General features: G+C 45.3%; 1 protein-coding gene across 2 annotated transcripts in view; it reads right to left on the bottom strand.

Annotated features, from left to right (window-relative positions):
• Positions 1 to 2,935: 2,935 nt before the first annotated feature.
• Positions 2,936 to 23,140, bottom strand: part of SLC7A10 (solute carrier family 7 member 10) — a 39,269-nt gene continuing 19,064 nt past the window's right edge. Inside the window, exons 2-11 of one of the 2 annotated variants that reach the window (XM_065028406.1) lie at positions 19,880 to 20,084; positions 13,342 to 13,493; positions 12,473 to 12,598; positions 11,859 to 12,012; positions 10,064 to 10,187; positions 9,865 to 9,968; positions 8,672 to 8,768; positions 5,928 to 6,077; positions 5,391 to 5,509; positions 2,936 to 4,495 (exon numbers count right to left, since the gene is read on the bottom strand). In XM_065028406.1, the coding sequence (XP_064884478.1) occupies positions 5,417 to 5,509; positions 5,928 to 6,077; positions 8,672 to 8,768; positions 9,865 to 9,968; positions 10,064 to 10,187; positions 11,859 to 12,012; positions 12,473 to 12,598; positions 13,342 to 13,493; positions 19,880 to 20,084 (1,205 nt within the window). In that variant the 3' untranslated portion in view covers positions 2,936 to 4,495; positions 5,391 to 5,416. Of the gene's footprint in view, positions 4,496 to 5,390; positions 5,569 to 5,927; positions 6,078 to 8,671; positions 8,769 to 9,864; positions 9,969 to 10,063; positions 10,188 to 11,858; positions 12,013 to 12,472; positions 12,599 to 13,341; positions 13,494 to 19,879; positions 20,085 to 23,140 lie in introns of both variants that reach the window. The other variant, XM_065028405.1, reaches the window with a different exon arrangement.

Below are 23,140 nucleotides of genomic sequence, written 5' to 3' on the forward strand. Positions count from 1 at the left end.
GCATCCTCCAGAGACAGAGCACACACTTCCCAATCCTAAAGCTTTCTGAAAAGACAAACTCCAGTAAGGTTTACCCTTGATTTTTTTTGTTTGTTTGGGTCTTTTTTGTTTTGTTTGGATTTTTTTACATTTTCATTTGTGACATGTACTTCAATATCTCTCATAAAACTCTCAGCAGCCGAATAATTGCTAACTTCTTGTCATACAGTGCTTGGTACAAAGGGGCTGGAAGGCAAGCAGCTTTTCTTTTAAAGGTTTTAAGAATTCACAAGAAAAGAGTGAAATATGAGAAACACATTGGCAGAGGCTTCTGAAAATGAAGCATGGGACAGCATGTCTGTTGGGGTTTTCTGTTTGTTTGTTTGTTTTCCCCTCAAAGATGAGTCGCTTTATTTACCTTCAGCTCTTCCACATGGAGAGACACGTTTGCTTTCGCAGCATTAGCTCGTTCACAGGACAGCAGTGGCAGTGGATCTGTCCCCGGGTCCCCGATCACCGCAGCTGCTCACCAGACGCTGGTCGTGCTCAGCTGGAGCCACCAGCTCTGCGCAGAAGTGACAGCGTGGCTAATGAAACCGTGTCTGCATACTTCAGGTACGTTTTTTGTAAAGATACTTCTAATTCAAATTAATATCAAATCCATGGTGACTCATCAGTTCTTCCGGAGTTGGATGAAAGCTCTGGCCTGATACAAGTCTCTCACCTTGACCCTGCTGAGATCAACCTCTTCTGGTTTGTGTACTAACGTGAACTGAAAACAACCAATTCCTTTATCAAGTGAATGAAAACATGTGAGAGCAGCTGGGCCAGCAGCAGTGACTCTGCTTTGTTCTCCCTGTGCTTCCCACTGGTGCCCACCCAGCTCCCGTTTCCTCCCGAACATCAGCCGCTTTGGCAGAGGGACCATCTTCCCGTCCCCGCTTTGCACAGCAGGTCTCACAGTGACGTCCCGATCCATTGCTGCTTCTCTCGATACTGTCATAATACAGATATGAATAATCCAATACATCTTTATTTGATTTTGCATTAAGCTTACACCTGATATACTCATTAACACTTGCATTATATTATTTTCCCTCTGAAATACTCTGAATGCTGTATTATTGCCAGCGCTAAAAGAATAAACAGCACAGAGTAGCTTCCTGCATTACAGCCTCAAATATTTTATGCTACATAATCACAATAGCATATAATACAGAGTATTATATAGTTCTGCATTACTTTTAAAGCTTTGTTTGAAGTTCTTTCTTTCAGGAACAACTTGCTTTCCTTCATCAGGTATCACAATATTCTTGACATACTTGTAGTGTCCGCTGTCTCGGGGTTTTTCTTTTGTTCAGTAGGCTTTAAAATACTAGTGACTATGTCTGCTTTGGACTGGTTGCATCGTCTTTTAGAAAAGTCAAACTTACATGGGGTCAAGCATGCTGCTAAGTTTAATTTAGCATATGAATTTATCTTTATAGTTCTGTATATTGTCCTCTATGGTTAGAAATTGTAAATGTTAGGAACTAACTTTTGTGAAGGCTTGAAAAAATGGTGTATGTGATGTTGGGAGCACAGCTGAAGCTGTTGCTAAATATGAAATTAGGCATTGTGGAACAACTTTTGGAGATTGGTATGTAATTCAAAGGTGAGCTCTACTAAAGTATCCTGTTCTAGATTCAGCCTTCTGATTTAAGGCCAAATGTTGATTGTTTCAAAACATGGCAATATAATCAGGAAAAATTTGAGCCTAACCTGGTTAACAACTATGAGGCAATTGGTCCTTTCATTTTGCTTTTGATTTCCTTAAACAAAACCCAATGAAAGCCTTGGTAGCAATTACAGCACATTTATTATTATTATTATTATTATTATTATTATTATTATTATTATTATTATTATTATTATTATTATTATTATTGCTACTACTACCTTTTTCATTACCATACAGACTTGTTGTCTCAAGAGCTGCCAAGTTTCTGTACTGGCTGATTTCCATACCTTAATTATTAAAACAAACAAAAATAAAACCACAACAGAACATAGCAGTTCTGAAAATAACCCTTATTACTAGTGCTATAATATATTTCATTTTCCCACTAGACAATACAGTTATTGAAAAAATTAATCTGTTGGAAATTATACCACAGAAAGTGAATTCTGAACTATGGAAAATAAGACTCAGCCACTATAGCCTCCAACACAGATTAAGTGTTCAGGTGCTGCTCAGCCAGTAAAAATAGAGTATGTGTGCTGTGAATTTTAAAAAAAGGCAAAAATAGCAGGCTCGATACATACGATTTTCATTAGCAAACTTTATATATTCATAACTATTTAAAATGTGGAATCTCTCTTTACATGTGTGCGTATATACACACAAACCCACACCTTTTTCATTAGCTAAATACATATTTTAATCTGCTACGATTAACAGCTTTATACAAAGAGACTAAGTTGTGTTTCTTTTTAGTGTCTACCATATGAAAGTTCAGAGACAGATGGACAGATATTTAGAAATGAAAATACTTCTCAATAATGAATTGTGTTGGAAAGATACGTTCCTTCAACTAGCTCCTTATTTTCAGTATTCTTAAATCTCTGTAGAGCATGTGGTACTTCACAAATGAAGAGATAATGAATCCTTACTTTTTGTACCAGGGAAATATACTTTTAAAATTAAATTAACATGGCTGTTACCAAGGCTACTGAACGTCATAGTTTTTGTTTTCAAAAGCTGCAAAGGAACAGTAGCGATTCAAAATATTGCTCGGAGCTGTTCTCACGTTTTGCATTTTCAAAAGATTCTTTGGTGTGAAAGTGGCCATATTGCTACAGCAGCAAATCTCTATATATTAATTAAATATGTGAACTAGACTTTTCTTCTAGTGTTTGCCACAAATAAAATATGCAAAACGCCTTCTAAAGAACATCTGATGTGAGAATGATTTAACTTTTCGCTTGGCTGAGCACAGTGGAAATGGGGAATTTGTCTCTGAAGCAGCGCGCCATCACCTGACACGTCAGCAGAAAAGAGACACATTGGGCTTCATTCCCACGTTTCCCTCCAGTTCCCACTGCTGAGGTGTTGCAAACCTTCCACATCTCCATCCTCCCGTCAGCACCTGGATGGTGCCGAGCTCCACACAGGAATGCAATGAGCTCCATCCTCATCTGCTCTGCCTTTGCAAAAATGCTTCAAAATTTAGATAATTGAGATTTTTATCACTACCTCTGTATATTTTTTTTTTCTCTGTATCACCAAATGATTTTTGAACAGTCAAGCAGACTGCTGGTTTTGTACCCTGTCAGGTGTGCCCAGGCTGGTTCATGTTCAGCGCAATCAAAGATGCTGAAGGGAGTGGAGCACCTCCCTTATGAGGAAAGGCTGAGGGAGCTGGGGCTCTTTAGCTTGGAGAAGAGGAGACTGAGGAGTGACCTTATTAATGTTTACAGATATACAAAGGGTGAGTGTCAGGAGGATGGAGCCAGGCTCTTCTCGGTGACAAACAATGGTAGTACAAGGGGTAATGGGTTTACGCTGGAACATAAGAGGTTCCACTTAAACTTGAGAAGAAACTTCTTCTCAGTGAGGGTGGCAGAGCCTGGCCCAGGCTGCCCAGGGGGGTTGTGGAGTCTCCTTCTCTGCAGGCATTCCAACCCGCCTGGACACCTTCCTGTGTAACCTCATCTGGGTGTTCCTGCTCCATGGGGGGATTGCACTGGGTGAGCTTTCCAGGTCCCTTCCAACCCCTGACATTCTGTGATTCTATGAATGACCCTGCCCTGGCAGAGCCGGTGCTGAATGCTCAGATGGACACACCGTGTTCTTGCAGGTGAGCTGGGGGATGAGCCTTTGGGTGCAACCTTGAAACCTCGTGTTATGTGGGAATTCACCCCACCCAGGGACAGAAACAGGAATCTTCCTGCTGGCATGGCTGGCCCTGGGTCTCCTCGCTTTCTCTTGATTTCTCCACTTTGATTTTGAGTTGGGAACTGCCCTGCTTTTGAAACGCCTGAATCTATATGATTCTGATGGACTCTCATGGCTGCTAAAATCAGTATTCCAGAGCTGTATCTGTGCTGCTTTCCCCTGCTGAGCAAGTACGTTGGCAGAAAAAAAAAACAACCAGCGCCTTATTTTATATTTTATTTATTTTGTCTTTTTCTTTTTTTTTTTCTTTGTTTTTTTTTTTTTTTTTTTAGGGAAAACCTAAAAGCTACAAATGCCATGGAGGGTGTAGTTCATTTTCTGAGCTTCACTACTGGAGCTCTAAAAACCTTTTTTTTCTTTTTTTTTTTTTTTTTTTTTTTTATTACAGAAAAACTTTTTGCAAGAATCAGCATGTAAACAAGAAGCCACTTCAGCCTCAGAGGCCATGTCATCATTTCCTCGTGGTTGTCTTGCTTGTGGGTCGCTGAGATGCGGCCGAGGGTGCCTCGTCCTCCTCAGCAACTCCCCCCTGAGGGTAGACCACAAAACACAGCTTCTGTCCCCAGCACGTCACGGACTCTACGAAGAGCAAACATGTAGGGGGTTAATAGGGATGCTCGAACTCTTCTAAACAAAAGCGTGATGCTGGGACGATGCAGCATGTGAATGAACGGGGCATCTTCCCAGCCGGGGCCATTCGACCCACGGCACAGCTGAGTGCCCCCTTCAACCCTATCACCTCCAGCTCAGCTGTAACTCAGTGTCTGCGCAGGAGGGGCAGCGGAGAATGGGCAGCTCTAGGGATGCCCACCCACAGCCCTTCCCTGGCCCCTGGCTGTGCCAGCAGCCGAGCCGCACCACAGCCGGTGGAAACCCAGGCAGAGCCAAGGGCTGCAGTGTGCTTGTTTGACAGTCCTCGCCTTGCAGCAGAGCAATTAAAAGTCAAACACAGCCAAAACACAGAAGACTTGGGTGCAATTTTAATTTTATGTGAGTGATAATGTAAGGCTTCCTTTTGAGTGTGAAATTATTCATCGTGTCGTGTTGGGCTTGTGCAGCAGGACGTGCAGGTGGCACAGTGGGAGGAAAGCAGGCTGATGGGGAGACAAAGCTCTTGGCTATTTATTAGTCCTTTTGTGATAACTTATTTAGCCTCCATGGACTCAGAGCTACATTCCCATGCATCTGCTCTGGGACAGGCTGCCACAAGCAAGCTGAATGGATGGGGAGTTGCACAGGGGCACAAAAGGAGGCAAATGTGCCCAGGAGGGAGCAAAGCCATTGCCCAAAGACAAGTGCTGTCCGGCCATTTTGTGCCAAGGGGCTGCCTGTGACTGAGAGAGGCAGTTGGGCTCACACAGGTGGTTCCCTGGCTGGTTTAGTGCTGATGCAACCAAGGTTAAGCAGGTCCCCGCAGCCCCAGGCACAACCAGCAGCCCCAGGAGCGCAGCGAGGCACCGCGGTGCTGGCTTACCTATTAGCCTATTTACACACTTTGGTTTATTTCTCCAATAGACTCCAAGGAAAAACACTGGCACTCCAGTTAAAATGATAATGAGTCCAACTCCACAGACGACCGGCTCGGAGTATAAGCTGAAGATCAGCAGAAATGCCCAAAATGCCAGGTAAGTGATGGGGACGAGGAGGTTCACCTACCAGGAGAGAGCAGAGCAGAGCACAACTGCAGAGCAGCAGCAGGGGCTGACCGGTGGCGGGGCTGCAGGGGACTGCAGGCAGCGCTGTGGCTTCAGGACCCCCCCATGGGTCATGCCCCCTTCCCTCCACCACTGTTGACCTCCCTGCCCATCACAGCGAGTTCACAAGGGGTCTGCCTGTGTATCCATTTCTTTTATACTAATGACATTTTGGGACATGGTTTGGGACCTTAAAACATTATCACTAAATCAAAAACCAAGCCGTTCTTCAAAACAGGAGGAAGGAGGGCTTGGTGTGCCTGTCCCACCATTTGCATCGCTACTGCAACCCAGAGATTTAGCTTTCACATTGTCACCTTGATAGGTCTGAAGATTTTGGGTTTCTTCCAGCGTAACACTAACAGGCCTATAATTGTCACTCCATAGCAGAGGTAGTTAATAAATGACACGTAGTTGATTAGTGTGTATGTGTCTCCAACAAGCATGATGACAAGGGTGGCCAAACACTGCAAAGAGAGAAGCATAGCCTTACTTGAGTCATTACTAGAAAAGGTAGCTTAACATCAACAAAAATAAGCCCAAACCCCCATTAAAGCAGTTAGACTTCTTTTGTTTATGGCCACTGCTGGGCATCTGCTGCCTCCTGCAGTTCAGTGCGTTATCCCCAAGCTGTGGGGATGGGGCTGAATGGGGATATAGGGTTATTTGGGGCATGCTGAAGCCAGAGCCCAGCCAGTCTGTTTGTAAATATTCAGGGGTGCTGGCAGAGGGGGGCTGTGCTGCCCGTGGCCCCACTCACCCATCTCTGTTGTGTGTTTTAAAGGCTATTGAGCTCTATGGGATGAAAGAAGTATTTATTGCAGACTAACGCATTGCGGTCAGTGCACTACATTGTTGCAGGTGCCCTATATATTATCAAGAATAAGAGCTTTGCCCTTTAACTCCGCTGGCCCACAGCTTATGCTGCAGATGACTGGCATCATTAATCTTTTGAGCATCACTTGTGTTTGGAAACTGGCGGATGGTAGAAATTTCCGTGCCTATGCTTGCCTGTTTGTACTGTATTATTTCTGCATTACTCTGTGAATCCAAGAGAGCTGGCTCAGGAGTCAAGGGGTTGTTCCTTGGGTGCTGCACCCCTGCCTGTCGGTACCCCCAGGAGCTGAGCCCCTGCCTGCACCACATACTGGTCCTGTGAATGTTGTCTGCTGGTGGCCAGAACCTGAAGGAAACTAAATACCCAAATCCCTCCAGAGACCACTCAGGAGTTTGGTCTGTGTTACTCCAGGCACTCCTTTTGCTTATGTCACTTTTTCGTAATTAGCTGTTTCAATAGCAATGTCCTCTCAGGACGGATGGCTTCTGTGCCACTGGCACCAGGAATTAAACATCACCACAGTCAAATGTCCCTTTGGTCCCTCCATGCCCATGTTCTAAGCCTCACAGGCTTGGCAAGGGGATTTCAATGCCTTGAGCAGCCTCTCCACAAAATGGATTTAAAATAGGGCGGTGTTTTATATTGACATCATACAACATGTTCCCTGCTTTCCTCTGACAGGCACACGATATCGTATGCACATACGACCCTCTCCTGCCACTGACGGGTTTTGCAGCAGTGCCACTCGGAGCGGTGAGATTTTGCGCATAGGTGACACTGATGTGTCAGATCTGCTCGTGGTGTGGGTGTGATCCCTGAGCCGTGCAAGGCTCAGAGGGGTGTGCTACTCCCTCTGGCCACCCAGCCACAGGCACACAGCAGGCGGGACAGCCAGCTGCTCCTCACTGGCTTGTAAAAAAAGCCCAGTCTCTTTATTTTACATCTAACTGGCCCCTTGATTTTTGAAAGGATTAGTAAAAATACAGGTCTCACTTGTGGTGTTAAAAAAGCCTTTCTCCACATACAAAGAAATCTTTCTCCATGCAAAAAGCTAGGTGTGATTCACTGGAAGGGAAAAAGGAACCTGATGTATTAATTAAGTTTGCCTAAAGTCTGACCCAGTTTGCTATTGTAGCTGCCTACGCTATATTATTTTTATATTTCTATTTCTTAAGGAATTAATATTTCATAGCAGCATTTGATATACCCTGATCTGCATTAAAATGCTTCAAAGTGATGAACTGATATGCAGCATTGGTTCTGTGATTGGCACTACAATTCACAGAGAATGGTTTGAGTCGGGGGGGCTGGTGTACGCCTGATAGATCGCCCAGATCGGCTTGGGTGGCCCCCTCATGTTGGGGCTATTTCACAGCGAAACAGCCTCTGAAACTCAGCGTGTTATTTTAGCCCATGTATTTTTAAGGACAAAGGAGTTCTGCTTCCTCAGCACCAGTGGAGCTCAGCTGCCTGCCAGGAGCACATGATGGGGCAAGTGGCTGCTGCTTGCCAGGGCAGGATGGGGACAGTGTACCCCAAAACCCTGCACAGGCAACGTGTGAGATGTTTGTAATGGAGCACTAGGCCCCAGGAATGCCATAAAGCCTCAGCTAGATGGGTATTTCGTCGTAAAAGTGGAATGTGCAGGAGGCTTATATGGCGAAATTTGGTCTGGGTGTATTGTGCCAGTATTGCTGTTAGAGCCAGGAGACACATAAATGTGCACCTTCCCAGTGCATCTGGGGTCAAACCCTCACTGGTTTAATATCAGTGGTAAATCTAGAGTTGGCAGCAGAGGATGCAGCCAAGATTTCAAGCAAATGCCTTTTGGGAAATTCCCTTGCTCGGGCCATGCAGCTGGGGAGGGCAGCACCAGGAGTCATTTCCCTCTTTAACATCTGCTGCAGTAAAGCCCATCGCATATGTGGGCTGTGGGTAGGGCCAGTGGTAACTGGCTTTTATTGCAGCTCAAGTGAGGTGTGAGGGAACCCTCCAGGCATCAAGGGTGGTTGGGAGCGGGAGGAATTATTTCTGAGGCTGAAGGCTGTTCCTCTCTGGGGCTGTTGGAACTGCCAACACCCACCAGCAGCACTCCAGGCTGACTTGCTTCTCTTCTTCTAGGGTAAAATGGCCTCTCAGGAGATTTTTCCAGCTCTCCACTCCGTGATTCAGTATTTCTAAAAGCAGGTTACAGGGCGACAGAGCAGAGATGGTAAAACTTACGCAGACGAGCAGGGCTGGGATGGGCGTGCAGTGCTTGACGTGGATCATGGCAAGCAAACTCGGCAAATGGCCTTCTCGGGCACCAGAGAAACATAACCTGGAAAGAAGAACAGTAACGCTGAATCCCCTGGCTGTACAACAGCCTGTTCAATATCTAGCCATGTAACACCTCCAATCTCAACTGCCTGCATCGGTCTGGGCGTGGAAGGGAACTGTGGCCAGCGGGTGCCGGTCTGTGACTGGAGACCACTAGAGACTGCCAGCATAACACGGTGTAAGTTATCTCAACTAGATCCTTCAGAATATGAGGCCTTTAATGGCTACTGTCATCTGTGAAATGGACTGCTCTGAGATGCCGAACTACCTCTGAGGAGGAGGAGGAGGACTGAAATCTGTGCAGTCCCTGCCTGCTGGCTAGCAGTCTGCTTGCCCAGGGTGGGATGAGGACTATGTAGGTTGTGAGGTGATCAGCCATACACAGCCAAGGCATAAAAAACCCTCATAGATATTTTGAGTGTCAGAAATGTTTTGGATAAGGTTTAACATGCCTGAATATTTCATTTTAAAGCGTATAATCTGTTAGGTATGCACTCAGATTTGTCGCATCTCATGATACTTGTGAAAGTGCTGAGATAAATAACTTTCACAAGATATTTGACTTGTTTCCTCCAAAAAATTTTGTAACTTTTTAATTAAATTCAGACAGGTGAAGTAATATAAATAGATTTTACAGATTCTGGTCCCACTATCAGCAGTGTGCACGCAAAGCATCTTGCCTGAAAGCAGTTTTTTCCAGCATGGGAAGGAAAATATCTGTAATTTGGAACAGCACCAGGCCCTAAAACTCCTCTTTGAGCAAAGCACAGTTTAGCTTGTAGCTACTGGAGCTTTATTGATGTAAAATGACTAAGGTCCCATGTTAAAGCTGTGTTTGGCTCTTACTGTGAGCAATTCCACATCTGCAGACAGTTTCAGTAGCTCGTAAGGATTATTTTGCAAGAGATTCCTTGATTCAATATTACATTTGCTGATTAAAAACAAAGCAATTCATATCTGAATGTATGCAACACACCCAACAACGACCTCATGCTCCACAACATCCAAAATATCTAGCTAGCATTTCTTTAGCAAATTAAATTAAAGCAGCCCCTCCCCAAATTAGATAATGTTCATAAAATTGTACTCCATCTAACCTTGATGAGGTAAAAAGGTATCCATTTATTCCTCCAAATGTAGATAGGGCCACTGAGACTGGCATAACCCAGGAAAAATAGCCCAGTAACTTTTCACCAAATGTCTAAAGCAACAGAAGGCAGAGAAACTGAAATACACTGCAAAGCACAGAACTGAAATCAAAGTGTATTTTAGACATCCAGGGAATGGTTTACTTACTACCGCCACAGCGTTGGAGGACAAGAGCTCTTGGGGTGACATGGCAGTGAAATATGCAATGTTGGTGAACGTATACACAAATGTCACCAATGGGATGGATATGAATATGGCACGAGGTAGGTTCCTAATAAAAGAATCAGGAGGGTAGATAAGAAATTACAGTCATGCACAGTGAGACCACAACAACTGTGTACAGCCCGGGGAAGGTCACCCAGCTAGGTGGGTTCATTGGCTGTTTCTCCAGAGGGAACCGTGTTTCCATAGGCTCTGACCCGCTGCAGGCGGGACAAGGCTAAAAGTGCTATGAAATGCCATGTCTGCAGAGGGCAGCTCCCTGGGCCAAAACCACCGTGTGCTCCCTTTGGGCTGTTGGTTGGGACTGAGGCAGCGTGTTGCTGAAAAACGCAGCAGCCTTTTCTCAATAACCCTAGGTACAAGTACCAGTGGTGGAATAAAACGCCATGTTTTGCTTTACCTTTGCCTGCTCTGAAAAGGGACAGGATCCTGTTGTCCAGGTGGCTGCCTTGGCCCATCCCATGCTGTAAACCTGGTCTGGTCATACCACACCATGGCCACTTAGAGCAGAACAGATGTACTTGGCCTCTGATTCAGAGACCTCCTTAGAGGTGGACACCTGAACCATTCTGTATCTAATGCAATCATGCACTTTTCTCTGTGAGTCAGATTTGGAAAAAATGTTTTTTAAAAAAGTATTTAGCCTTTGTGATTTTGAACAGATTTAGTAAAAATGGGAAGTTTTCTTGGTTATTCAGTCACTTTTTTTGTATTTTGATTTCTCTTCAGAAACTGCAAAAATAAAAAATGAAGTCCATTCACTCCTTTTACTTTTTATTTCTCAAGTGAGGCCATATTTGCCTTATTTAAATCATAACTTTTCATTATTCAGCTTTGAAATTGTGGTGGTCCGTTACAATGTTGGTGTTCCATTGAGGGAAAACATTACCACACTTTCTTTATTCCTGCCAAGATCTCTGGACATACACTTTACCACTCACTGGTGTGAAGGCATGTGCAGAGCCACTCATAAGGCCGCAGCTTTAATTCATTTCCATCCAGGCTGTGTAACAGCTTAAACTTCTCATTTAATTGCTGTGTGCACTGGATGCCTAGAAATAACTAATGCTCCGAGAGCTGCTCTTGGCGTTTGTCACTCCACTTCATCAGCTCAGGAATGTTGAAATGTTTGAGTTTTGCTTTATAAAAATCACTTTCCCTCCAGCTTTCCCAGTCTGCTTGTGACAATCCTTTCCAAGCACCTTCCCAAACCCAGGACCAGCAGCGACCCGATGTCAGTCGCCCCGGTGGGTGAGTGCCCACACCTGTGCCAGGGCAGGGACCGCTGCCTTCATCATGCAATGACTTTCTAATCTTCTCTGTTTCAGATCTCTGGGGAAGATCACCTTTGGGTGGGAAAGCAAAGTGACTTCCAGCATAAATCAACTTTTATCTAATACAAGTGATTCTCCCTATAAAACCTTGTGTGGCATCTCATCAGTGGTTAATTTCCTACTAGAGAAGCACTGTATGATTGAACAGTGCCGGAGAGATACTGCTTTGTCTATAGGCTGGTTTGATTCAGTTAATACTTTGTACAATATGTTTCTAATTCCAGTCTTTCTTCCACTTGCCTGCTATTTGTTCTAGACAAAAACTCCTTCATTCAGAAAGACACAGAATGACATCGCTGCAGCTTATTAAATGAATAATATTACCAGATGGCTCCAATGTCTCAGCACTTCAAGAAAATGTGGATGGCATGGAAATGGATACTTGCCTGCGGGGATCAACCAGTTCTTCTGTTACATAGTTCAAGAAGTTCCAGCCACTGAAGGCAAACGACCCTTGAAGAAAAGCTAATGCTAAATGCCCCACCGACGGAGTCATCCAAAAATTGAATGCGTTGCTTGGTATCAGCTCTTCATAGTTTCCTGCACAGAGAGCGCAAGCAAGAGGTTAAGCCATCCCTAGAGAAGTGCTACCTACAAGAGACACCAGGAAACAGGTGAACTTTTGGCTTTTATTCTTTATTGGATTTGAGACTTCATGCTCATGCTTATTCATTTTACACCCAGAGCACTTCAGATCTAAAGGACGCACAACAGACTGAAAAATTTCAGTAACTATTGTGAAACATCCTCAGCTGCCCTCTGTTATTCTATCAAAACATCGAAACTGACAAGGTGGGTAGGAAAGGGACTTTTTTAAGGAGATACAGCTGATTTCTCTGTTGTGCCATCCTTTCTGTGGCTGTGTGAGTACACAGCATCATGGTTCGGCTAAACCCTGGGTACCTTTGGATCAGTTTTAAGGAGGAAATAGTGCAGTAAGTGGGAAAAATCAAGTCTATCAACAGTACGACACCCATATTAGTGCTGTCTCACAGAGTACCTTTAAAGATCTGTATGAAGCCCACAATAATGATAAGGGTCAGGGCTAAGAGTTTTCCTGCTGTAAATATGTCCTGGATGCGCGTTGCCCATCGAACGCTGGAGCTGTTCACCCATGTCAGGAGGACTGGAGAGCAAAAGACTGAATTCAGTGAAATGAAATTATGTTTATTTAAGAACACACAGGCAAAGCATCGAAAAGCACAGACTGATACACGCGTTCCTGCCGGGAGCCAGGGTGAGGAGGAGTGTTGCCTTTCCCAAGGAGATCCCAGCTGCAGGGGCATCCCTGGCGGCCAGCAGCCTCCCCCCTCAGGTGCTGCCACTCGGGGCTCCTCCAGCTCTAGTAACAGCCTGAGTAGTGCTCAACATGTGGGGATTGCTTCCTTCTCATGGAAACGGTGAACAGCTGGAGTCCCTGCAGCTCTGGTTTGCTTCTGCTGGCTCCGTAATTAATGCAGAGCCAGTGGCGTGCCGCTCTTCTACACACTCACATTTGTGAATGTAAAAGAAGACTGGGAAGGGCTCAAATGTTTATGGGTAACCTGTGCTGGTGGGTCACCCATGCCAGGTGCCCATGGCTCTGCAGGGAGCACAGCCCTGTCCCATGCCACAGGATCACCTGCTGTCACTTTCCTCAGGACCCACAGGGGTTCGGGTGTCGTTGTGCACTGCTCCAGCCCATGGTGCTTGCTGCATGCAAGTGGGAAGGGACAGAATATCCCACACCAGTCACGGTGCCTGTCCTGGGACCTCCCTGCTTGCCTTTTGGATTGTGGCCATGACCCCAGCCTGGCTGGGGTGGCCCCTTGAGCAGTCCCATGTAAAACTGAGGCAAACATTGTGTGTGCGCGAGAAGCAAATACTCACGTAAACACACCATGGAGAGGATCCTGGAGGCATTATAGGGGGGGATACAGTTAGGGAAGACGGGCTGCAGGACATAGTTTGAGAAGGTCAGGGAGATGACAGCTAGACTGGTCGGGTACATGATAAGCACTGCACTCCACAGCAGTAGAAACCTGAAAAGACAAGAAAAAGCACAAGAAAGCAGTGCTGGGGGTGTGCTGGAGGTAATGCACGCTCAGTGGTGCAGTGCTTCAGGATGGTGCCCGAGGCATCAAGACCAAGCACCTTTGTCCCCGTCACAACTAACAGTCACCTACTTGTGCCTCTCCTCATCCCTTTTCCCATGTTCCCAATGCAATCTGAATTTTAAATTAAACATTTTTAAGCAAAGCACAGTTTAGGGATGTATAAAAGAGTGAGGATTATGTCCAGTGGGCATGCTTTGACTTAGCTGTGTATGTCGAAGTGAAAGCATCTCTGCTGCTCCTGGGCTGACATGTTAACTGCAGCACACAGCGGTCCCTACGTTGAAGGCATCTCTGAAGGGTTTTGGCAGGGCTGCCAGCTGTGGGCCAGCTGCACTCTTGTGGCTGCTACTGGCTCCTTGACGGTCACTAGGGGGTTTCTTGTCACCATTCAGCTCTGCAACCTGGGCCAGGCCAGCTTAACGCTGCAGTGTTCTGCGACCACCCAACCAGGTCCCACCGGGGCTGGTTTTCTGCCTCCAGCTGCAGCTGATTGCACTGAATGAGGTACCCTTGCAAATATAAAGTGTGGGATATTTTGGTTTCTCACTCTAGGAAAAGGAAAAAAAATACTTATCTTGTAAAATCAGCAGTGCATCTGGCTAGTGTTTTAGGATATTTGAAGTAGTATTATTTCTGTAGTAGAAAATGAAATCCTTCTTGCCATGTACACATACATGTTAACTCTTTCACATACATGTATAAATGTAAAGTGCAGGGATACACAGCACATCCTTTACTTTGCCTTGTTTCTGAGAAGTATGGGGTCAATCTGATGCTTCCTTTTGTTATTAACTACCAGAGAGTTAATTTGGTAAGCTGGTGTGATGCAAGAGCTGGTCACCTTCCCAAATGGTACTATTGTTTTTAAAACCCAGTTTTGCTGTTTTGTTTTGCTTTCCCTCCTATTTATTTTTTGTGCGACTGCTTCCCCATTTTTCATGTTTTCCATTGTGGTTCAGCATGGTTTTCGCCAAGTAACAGCTCTGTGCTGTTTGGTGCTGAGAGTGGCATACCCAGTTTGGGGCAGCTCTGCAAGCAGGAGCCTGAGCACGGGGCGAGCTAAGAAGCTGAACCCCAACACAGGGACTCACTGGGTTAAAACACTGAAGACTACCCTTGACTTAAAGACTGCAGGAATTGCTCACTGATAGGGTTAGGATGCTGGTGGTGCTCAGCGAGGTCAAGTTCAGCCCTCATTGCCACAGGAGCCCCATTCAGGTGTGCCCGGCAGCACTGCTGGTGGCTGCCCGGGTCAGGCAGACCTGTGCCCACGGGGCCACGGGGTTTGCTGGGCAGGGGCCACCAGCTCTTCCCTGCCATGTTCATCTTAACCCGCGTGCTTTATGTAGGCAGAGAACTGTGTTCAGATAAAAACATCCAGTGGGGTGAATGACTCTGAAAAAGTATTTCAGGCAAAACTGACCCTTTTATGCTGCGATATAGAGCATGTTACAGTTGGTATTGGGTAGAATACAGTTAAACGGGAATGTAAATTATTCAGTAGATTTCTGACAGTCAATTTGTTTCATGCTGAATTGAAATACATTCAGGACTGATAATGCCAATTAAAGTAAATGTGAAATTTCAGCAGAGGGTAACAAAGTTACCCTCAAAGGAGAGATGGCTTTAAAATAAGAAGGTAGCTTGCCTAAGATGTAGGCCCACTTTTATCTTGTGTTTTTTCCAGGCAAGTTTTAACCAAAGCCTGTTTCTGAGAAAAAGATCTCCACGCTAGTCACTCAACCAACGTTCCCATCCCTGGCCACGTGGCCGCCGGGGCTGCAGTGCCGAGCACTCGCCTTGGCCCTCACGGTGCTGTCGGCAGCTGCCAGGAGCAGGACTGGGAGCCAGAGGTCCAGCCAGATGGGAATGGCTGTTCTTGTATTAAACTGCTCATGGGGAAGAGGCGTTTGCTGTGGGTGGGAATTAATCCTGATGAAATTACCCAACAATCTGAGTGTTCTAGGAAGTCTTTGCTTTTAAAGCACCACCTTTTATCATATGTTGTGTTGGAAGAGTGAAGACTGCCATCTCCTTAGCAAAGAACAACAGTTCCAGATCAGTTATGATTAATCTAAGTGACACAGAGCTGCATCTTCCTGCAGACATAACTGATTTTCAGATGTCCTCCCTATCATGGCATATGAAATTTGGCAACTGGAGGTGCGCTTTCGGCCTGGGGCAGCCATGCAGAGGGGGTGTAAACAGCTCTGGCAGCCCGAAGTCCCGCTTGAGGCAGGGAAATGTCATTGTGGCACACCTGGAGTTACTTTGCCTGGCTCTTCAAGTGGAAGGTGGGTAGTGGGAAAGAGGCTCTTCAAGTGGAAACTGCCCTGAGGGCTGAGTTGTGGCACTGAGAGCATCAGGAGCTGAACCCCATGTGGTTACTCAGTAATTTACAGCACTACAAGAACCGGAGAAGTTAAATCTTCTCTCATTCCTGACTGAGAAACAAACAGACCTTTAGAAAAAGGCTGGAGACAGCTGAATGTAGAGAAAAGGAACGTGTGTCTGCTCCTGTGATCTTTCTTTGTTTCTTTTTAAATTTTTCTTCTTCTCTCTCTCCTGAGTGTTGGAGTTTGTGTGGGCAATCCAAGTATCTGCATGTGCTAATGGCAAAAGGGACAGTAAAAGAACCTTATTGTCTGAGGTTATTGTTCTTCTGAGCAACCCGTGGTTGCACATAATGACTGTCAATGGCTGTTAGCTGGAAGGACTCTGCCTTGTTTTTTTGTTGAGTCTAATTGAAAGTCCACTGAAATTAATGGCTATGCTCCCATCAATGTGCATGTGTATTAGATAATGTCTCTAATTAGATTATTTTTCCCAGTTCCAGTGGAATAAGTGACAATCTGTGGTAGGAAATACTGCTTTAGGAAAAATGTGGCGTTCATGTGGAAGTGCCTGTCATCTCTGGACCAAAACTGAGGCTTTTTTTCAGATATCTCTGCATACTAATTTCCTCACCTGTTGAAAGAAATGAACAGGATGGTTTGATCTGGGTCTCTAATAGTCTAGTGGACTTGGTGAAATTGGTTCCGGAACTTATATTTGGGATGTACCTGTACCCCCAAGAGGATCTTGAATTAGATAAAAAACATGCAGTCACAGCAGCCTGTGAAAATAGAAAGTTATAGTGTACCCTACTTGTGTGTTGTTAACAAAAGAAAACAGTTTGAACTAGATGCTGTAGTACAGATCACCTTATGATGGGAGAATCTGAACTGGTTTAAGAAAGTTGGAGCTAGTTTGAATATTATTAATATTATCCTGCATTGCTGAAAGAATTATTGCCTTTGGAAACTTCAGATTTTTGCAGTAACAACAAAAAGGAAACATAGAAGGGTATCTGAAACATGTTTTACTTGTAGTTTGGAGTGACACATAAAAGTTTGGCTTAGAGCGCTCTGCTGATTTCAGTGCTATTGATTTTCAGTAAGGATCTATGATCAGCCCTCAGTCACTGCTGGAGAAGCAGCTTAGTTGCAACGTTGTTGCTGAGCATTATTTATCAGAAATGTATTTATCAGAAGTTGTATTTATCAGAAATGCACTAGTGTTTTTTTCATGAAGCTGAATTTATTAATTGTCTTCTGCAAGAACACATATAAAGCCTGTTATTTACTGGTTTGGGTAATGTTCTTTTTATGATCTGTACAGACATGCAAGCCCATATGCATGTAAGATGAGCTGTGCTCAGCTCCAGCAGCACAGGATGTGACCCATTCACTGTGGTTACTGTGCTCATGCACAGATGCTATTTAAAACCAAGATGGTTTCTAAATGAAGATGAAAGTGAGAAGTCTGCTCTCGGGTACCAGACCTGAGCCCAGTGCAACAGAAGTCCTCCCTCACCTCTGCCTTCTCCCCTGGCCAGAGCTGCTGGGCCACGTCCCTTCCCCAGAGGAGTTTTGCCATCGCTGCCGCTGTCACGCTGTCAGCAGCATTTGTGCCCTGTCCTGCAGCTGCACCCAGACACGGAACAGGGCTGCTGCTCTGCAGCCAGAGCTTCTGCTTCTTTCTTTTACTCCATTCACTTTCTTACATCACACCTAGCAGTGCTATGATTTTTGGTTTTTTAATTATTATTTATTCACACAACCAACTATCAACACTGCCAGGCACAGAAGCCGGGGCATGTAGTACTCCAATGGCTGTTACAATCAAATAGTATTCCTTTTGTTCCTTGTACCTATACAGGAAAACATAGGGAGGATTTTGAATGGCAGGGACAAGACAACGGATGTGAAGAGGAAATGTTGTGGGCTGGTTGGGTACGGTACATGCTCCTCTAATAAACATCTTCATGTGAATAGACCAAATCATCCAAATCTGCCATTGCGAAAATCCTTTGGCAGATGCACTAAAACTTTGTGTGTTGAATTTGACGTTGTTTACTGTAGAAGGGTCACATTACAAAAGAAAATGGAATTTTTTAAGAAGCAGTGTTTTTCTCCTCGGGGGAGGCAGAGTGCAGGCTCCCGAAGGGCCCCATCCAGCTCAGAGTGCTGGGTGGTGATGGATTCTTCCCAAGTGGAAAACTGAAGGTGCTTGTGAGAATTCCCCTCAGCTGCAGGCTTTAGGTGCTGGCTCAGCAAAGTGTGCAGCAGAGTGCAGTCCCAGCCCAGCTCTACTGGAAATTATGACTGAGCCCCCCTGTCTTTTACACAAAAACCTACCAGGAGGCTTCTTGCCTAAGGTAACCCTTTGCCATACTTACAACATGGTGTATTTTCTTGTGAGAAAATGAAAAGTGTCTTTGCAAAGCAAGAATGGGAGCACTGCTGCTTCCCTTCTGGTGATGAGGTTGTGCTTTTTCGATACTGCTTGTTCATTGAAAGCCTGGACACCAAGTGTGCTGCTGCTGCAGGAGGGAGCTCCCTGCTTTTTTGGAGGTGAAAGCGTTGCTCTGTCCCCAGGTAAATGCTGGGTAGTGACCCATCAATGGGTGTGCGGGGTACCACACAAATTCTCTGAACATGGCAGAGTGAGCTGAGGAACAACTAAAGCTGGGTTTAGTCGTACTTGATTTCTAATTACTTTCTTTTTCTCTCCTAGAAAGCATAATTCTTTTGGTTTTCTGAAACTGATGGTTTCACAGCGATATTCCTGGGATAGCACTTGTGACCACTTGTGCAATTTTATGCTCTTTCATTTTTGTGTTCCTTGCTTGCAGACCCCGTTCCTGGGAGCAGGTATTGGGGAAGCTGCTGCCTGCTGCAGCGTCCTGGGGGAGCGGGGGCTTTGCTGTGCAGTTCCTGCACCCCGTGAGAGAGCAAACCTTAGTGAAGATCAGCTGAGATTTTGGTTAACCAAGCCTATGCTGTTGTTCCCTCAATCATGCTGTGACATGAGTGTAATTTTCTATGCAAAGTGGGACAATGTTCAGAGGAGCAATTCTACTGACTGAAGAAACACAGACTTTTATAAGAACAAGTATAAGGCAGTGGCTTATGTTTGAGAATCCCCAGAAAACTCCCTTGTCACCTGGTGTGTTTTTGAATGCTGGCTGTGCCCAGTGCTTGGGTGGCACTGAGCCAAGGCAGGCATGAGCAAGGGGACAGGCCATGGGACTTGGGGACAGCCTGCCAGCATTACGCCTGTGCTGATTTACTTTAGCTCAGTGGCCAGCTCAACTGCGACAAGCTTGTTTTCTGACGCAACAAAATATACAGTCAAAGATAAATGATGACCTCTTCTCACTTGTCCGTTCCTCCCTTAGGCACACTACTCCACTTCAGGTATTTTCAAAGAGAAATCATTCCCTGAGTTGGCATTTCCCTCTCTTCAAATTTACAACCCTTGTTTGTGTACAGTTGCAGTAAGTGAGGCAGTGGTGCAAGCGGGCACCTGAGCCTGATGCTTCTGTGGGAAAATCTCCTTATCCAGCAGTTTTCTGTATTCTGCTGTAGGAAGGTTTCACAATGTAATGCCACAGAAATATTTGCTGCCTTCTGCATTGTCAAAGGAGGGTTTTGGATCATGTAGTAGCTCCATCCTGGCTTCCCTGCTGTGTGAAGCTCCTCAGTACAAGGTACTGATCATTTATGGCTGGCACACAGGAATGTCACATGGACACAGCATCATTTACCACCTGGTTCTTTCCTTTCATGGACTTTATTAAGAGAAGGAAGTGAAAGTGTCTGTAGCTCTGTGTAGGAGCGATTTGGTATGTCTAATGAGAGCAGGAAAAATTACTTTGCAAAAGCATTTTATTGACAAATGTTCCGTGTCTCTTCCAAGTCAGATATCTTCTCCAAACTTAATATACTTAGTGTTTTCAAATTACTTTATAGAGATAGGGTACTTACCCAGCTAACCCACCAAAAATCTCTGTGACGTAGGAATAATCCCCTCCTGATTTGGGGATAGTGACTCCCAGTTCGGCGTAACATAGAGAGCCAAGGGCAGCCACCCCACCGCCAAGCACCCAAATAATGAGGGCAAGTCCCACCGAGCCGGTGTGCTCCAAAACTCCTTTTGGCGAAATAAAGATCCCAGAACCAATGATATTACCTGGAAAGGATAAAAGGCTTGCAGTTAGGTAAAGAAAGTGAGAAATGCATTTTTTTCTTAAAGAAAAAGGCAAACAAACCCACAGCTCCCACCCAATCAAACAAGAATCTCCCACCAAATCCTCTCCCAGATTTTGCATGATTGTATTTTATCTGATTAGACCCTTGGGAAAGCATTGCTATTTATTGGCACTCTGGGAGGGTAAGTGCCCGTTTGCAACCAATGGCTCTGTGGCATGAGCTCAGACAGCTTGCACAACCGTGTGCTGTCACCCACCATGGCCAAATATATCAAATGGAGCTAGAAGCATCTTGTAATGAAGATTTTAATCTCCTCCTGAAAGGAATCTAGACAAGATAGGGCCCATCTTCAGGGGGGCTGGGACATCAAAATCCACCCCCCCCATAGCATAGCACACAATGCAGGGGCCATGAGAGGCTGGGTGCAGGGATGCCCCTTGGGCACTGTGACTCATGGAGGGAGAAACGGGAAAGAGTACCTGCCAGCATAGATACGTGTGTATTTCTGTTTTTCACAGACACCTCAAAATACTGCAATTTTGGGACGAGCCAGTGGGATTTTGGGAGCATGCTGAATTTAGGCCATACTGCTTTTCACCACAATAGATCTGTAGATCTTACTTGCCTCTTTGGGATGGGACAGTACTCCTTTCTGGCAACCCCAGTGGTGAACAAACAGGAATTGCCCAAAGTCAGAAGGAAGCAGCCCATAAATGAGTCTCCTAGCTCCCCACATGCTGTCTCTTCCTTCTCAGTGCTCTCTTTCACCTTAGTTCAGGTTTGCTCCTATTTTTGGCAGGAAAGAGCAGATGCGAATACCCATCCTTCAGCAAGCTCCCAGCGAGAGCTTCCACCCCCACACTGTCACCTTTCCATTGTGCCAGCACATTGAGTCAGGATAAAATCCAAACACAGCCTGGCATCCTCTAAACTGATAATGGACAAGGAATCTAGCAGATCTTCAAGATGATGTGCAATGTTACAGTGCAGTATCTCTGCAGACCTGTGCTGTGTGGGGCTGGTGGGGTGACCCCCGTGCTGGCGAGGGGTGCGAGCTGACTGCATGCCTGGTTTTCTGCATCTGCTCAGCTGCTTCGGGGTGATGGGCAGACCTGCTGGTGGGGTCGTGGTGGAGATATGTGTCAGCAGCACTGTGGGAAGCGGTGTGATCAGGCCATGCTGTGATGGACCCCAGGGAAGAGACGAGTCCCGCTGAGGTGTCACTGCAGAGATAAGGTGGCGGCAGTCGTCTGGTGTGGCAGTGATTAGGTGCAGCCTCAATGCACAGAGATATAGTCTATGGTAAGGCTTTTCATTTTTTTTTACTTTAATGCTTGCATTTGGTTTTGTCAAAGCCCTGTATCTCTTTGTGCTTTAGGTTTCTGCTGCTAAGAAAGAGCATTGCTTATCCCCGGCTGCACGGGTGCTGGGCACCGCGGGGCACCAAACCCAAATTGCTGTGGGGAGAGGGTCTACATGGCACAGCATGGCTTAAAGTGGCACCGTCCTGCTATAGAACACTGCCAAAGCACTCCTCCTCATGGGTGAGTCTATATTGAGCTGGAAATAGCTAGTACTTTTTAAAATGTAAGGATAATGATTTTTGGGTGCAGCTATCTGAAGGAACAGCCAGCCTTCTGAATTGTCCTTTCATAGAAACATTCACAAGATTTATATTTTTTTTGTTATATTAAGTAGTTAATCATATTTTTAAAAAGCTGATGTCCTTTGTGAATGAATACATGATAAGGCAAAATTACCTTCCAACCTCATTATGGATTTCCTATTATTTTGCTCTTGCAACATGTGTAAAAGCCGTACCAGCAGAAGTGGAAGTGCTACGCCCATTCCGACAACAAAATGTTCTTATGGAAACCTGCCATGAATGTGGTAAATGTGCCTGGGAAGTACCTTTGCCTTATGCAGGGTAGGACATGTTTAAAAATAGACATGATGAGCTGCTGAAATGCTCCAAGAAAATGTCAGAAAGTGCTTGATGAGAAGCAGAGTTTTCAGGAGGTCTCAAGTTCCTTAGCAGAAGTTCCTAGGCCAGAAGACTTAGCAGTAAGGCAGATGCTTTAGCTACGAACAGGTATTTCAAAGCAGTCCTTGGTCAGCAGGAACTGGAGGTAATTTGGTCAGAAACTCTGGGGCAAGAAAGAAATTGACTGTGCAGTTCAGGGAGACTGTCATTGCTGTGCTCACCATGTTGGGGATAATTTGTTTCAGCTTTACTAGTGCTAGTAATGGCGATACTGTGTTATTTTTTCTTCTAAGATGTAAAGAGATGGAAAAAATTAATTACTTCTTGTAAAACAGCCACATTCTCTGCTCCTCCATGGCTTCTACTAGAGCTTCTTGCTACAGAACTACACCTTTGAACCAAAAGGAAACTAATGCTTGAATTTCATATGAAGTTGTGTGACCAATCCCAACAAATCAGTACTAAGTAATCACAGTAAACAGGACCTCATCTAAGAACGCAATATTACAAGCCTCCCAAGTGGGCAATGTTCTCACCACCTCCAGATCAAGCCCAAGGAGGTACTGATGCATTCACACAGCACAACTGCTCAGGCAAGGTAGATCCGTGCTCGTGGTGCCATGCGCCCCAAGCCCACTGCAGGTGCTCAATACATTATGCCTGCCACAAAAAGGGAGATAGAGGCATGTGACATGGGGCAGGTGAAGCGTGCCAAGGCAGGGAGCACGGGATGATAAGCCTGAGTTTGTCTCTGCTGGCCCAAGCCTGCTACCCTGGCATGTACAAACGTTCATAGTAATAATAACAATACTATTGCTACTAATAAAAAGACACCCACTTGCTCAGCCCTCTCATGTTCCTAACCTTAAACAAGTACCAGTTTTCTGCAGGACGGATGCTGTCCTCGACCCTGTGCTGTATTGTGTAGCACTAATGAGCCTTGAAAAGGCATCCTGCACAAATACTGACCTCTGGAATGAAATCCTCTTACTGTCCTAGTCAGTTGAGAGATATTTGAGAGCTTTGAACTTGACAAATTCTGTGATTTTTAA

Source organism: Columba livia, chromosome 13 (assembly GCF_036013475.1).
Source record: "Columba livia isolate bColLiv1 breed racing homer chromosome 13, bColLiv1.pat.W.v2, whole genome shotgun sequence".
NCBI classification, from domain to species: domain Eukaryota; kingdom Metazoa; phylum Chordata; class Aves; order Columbiformes; family Columbidae; genus Columba; species Columba livia.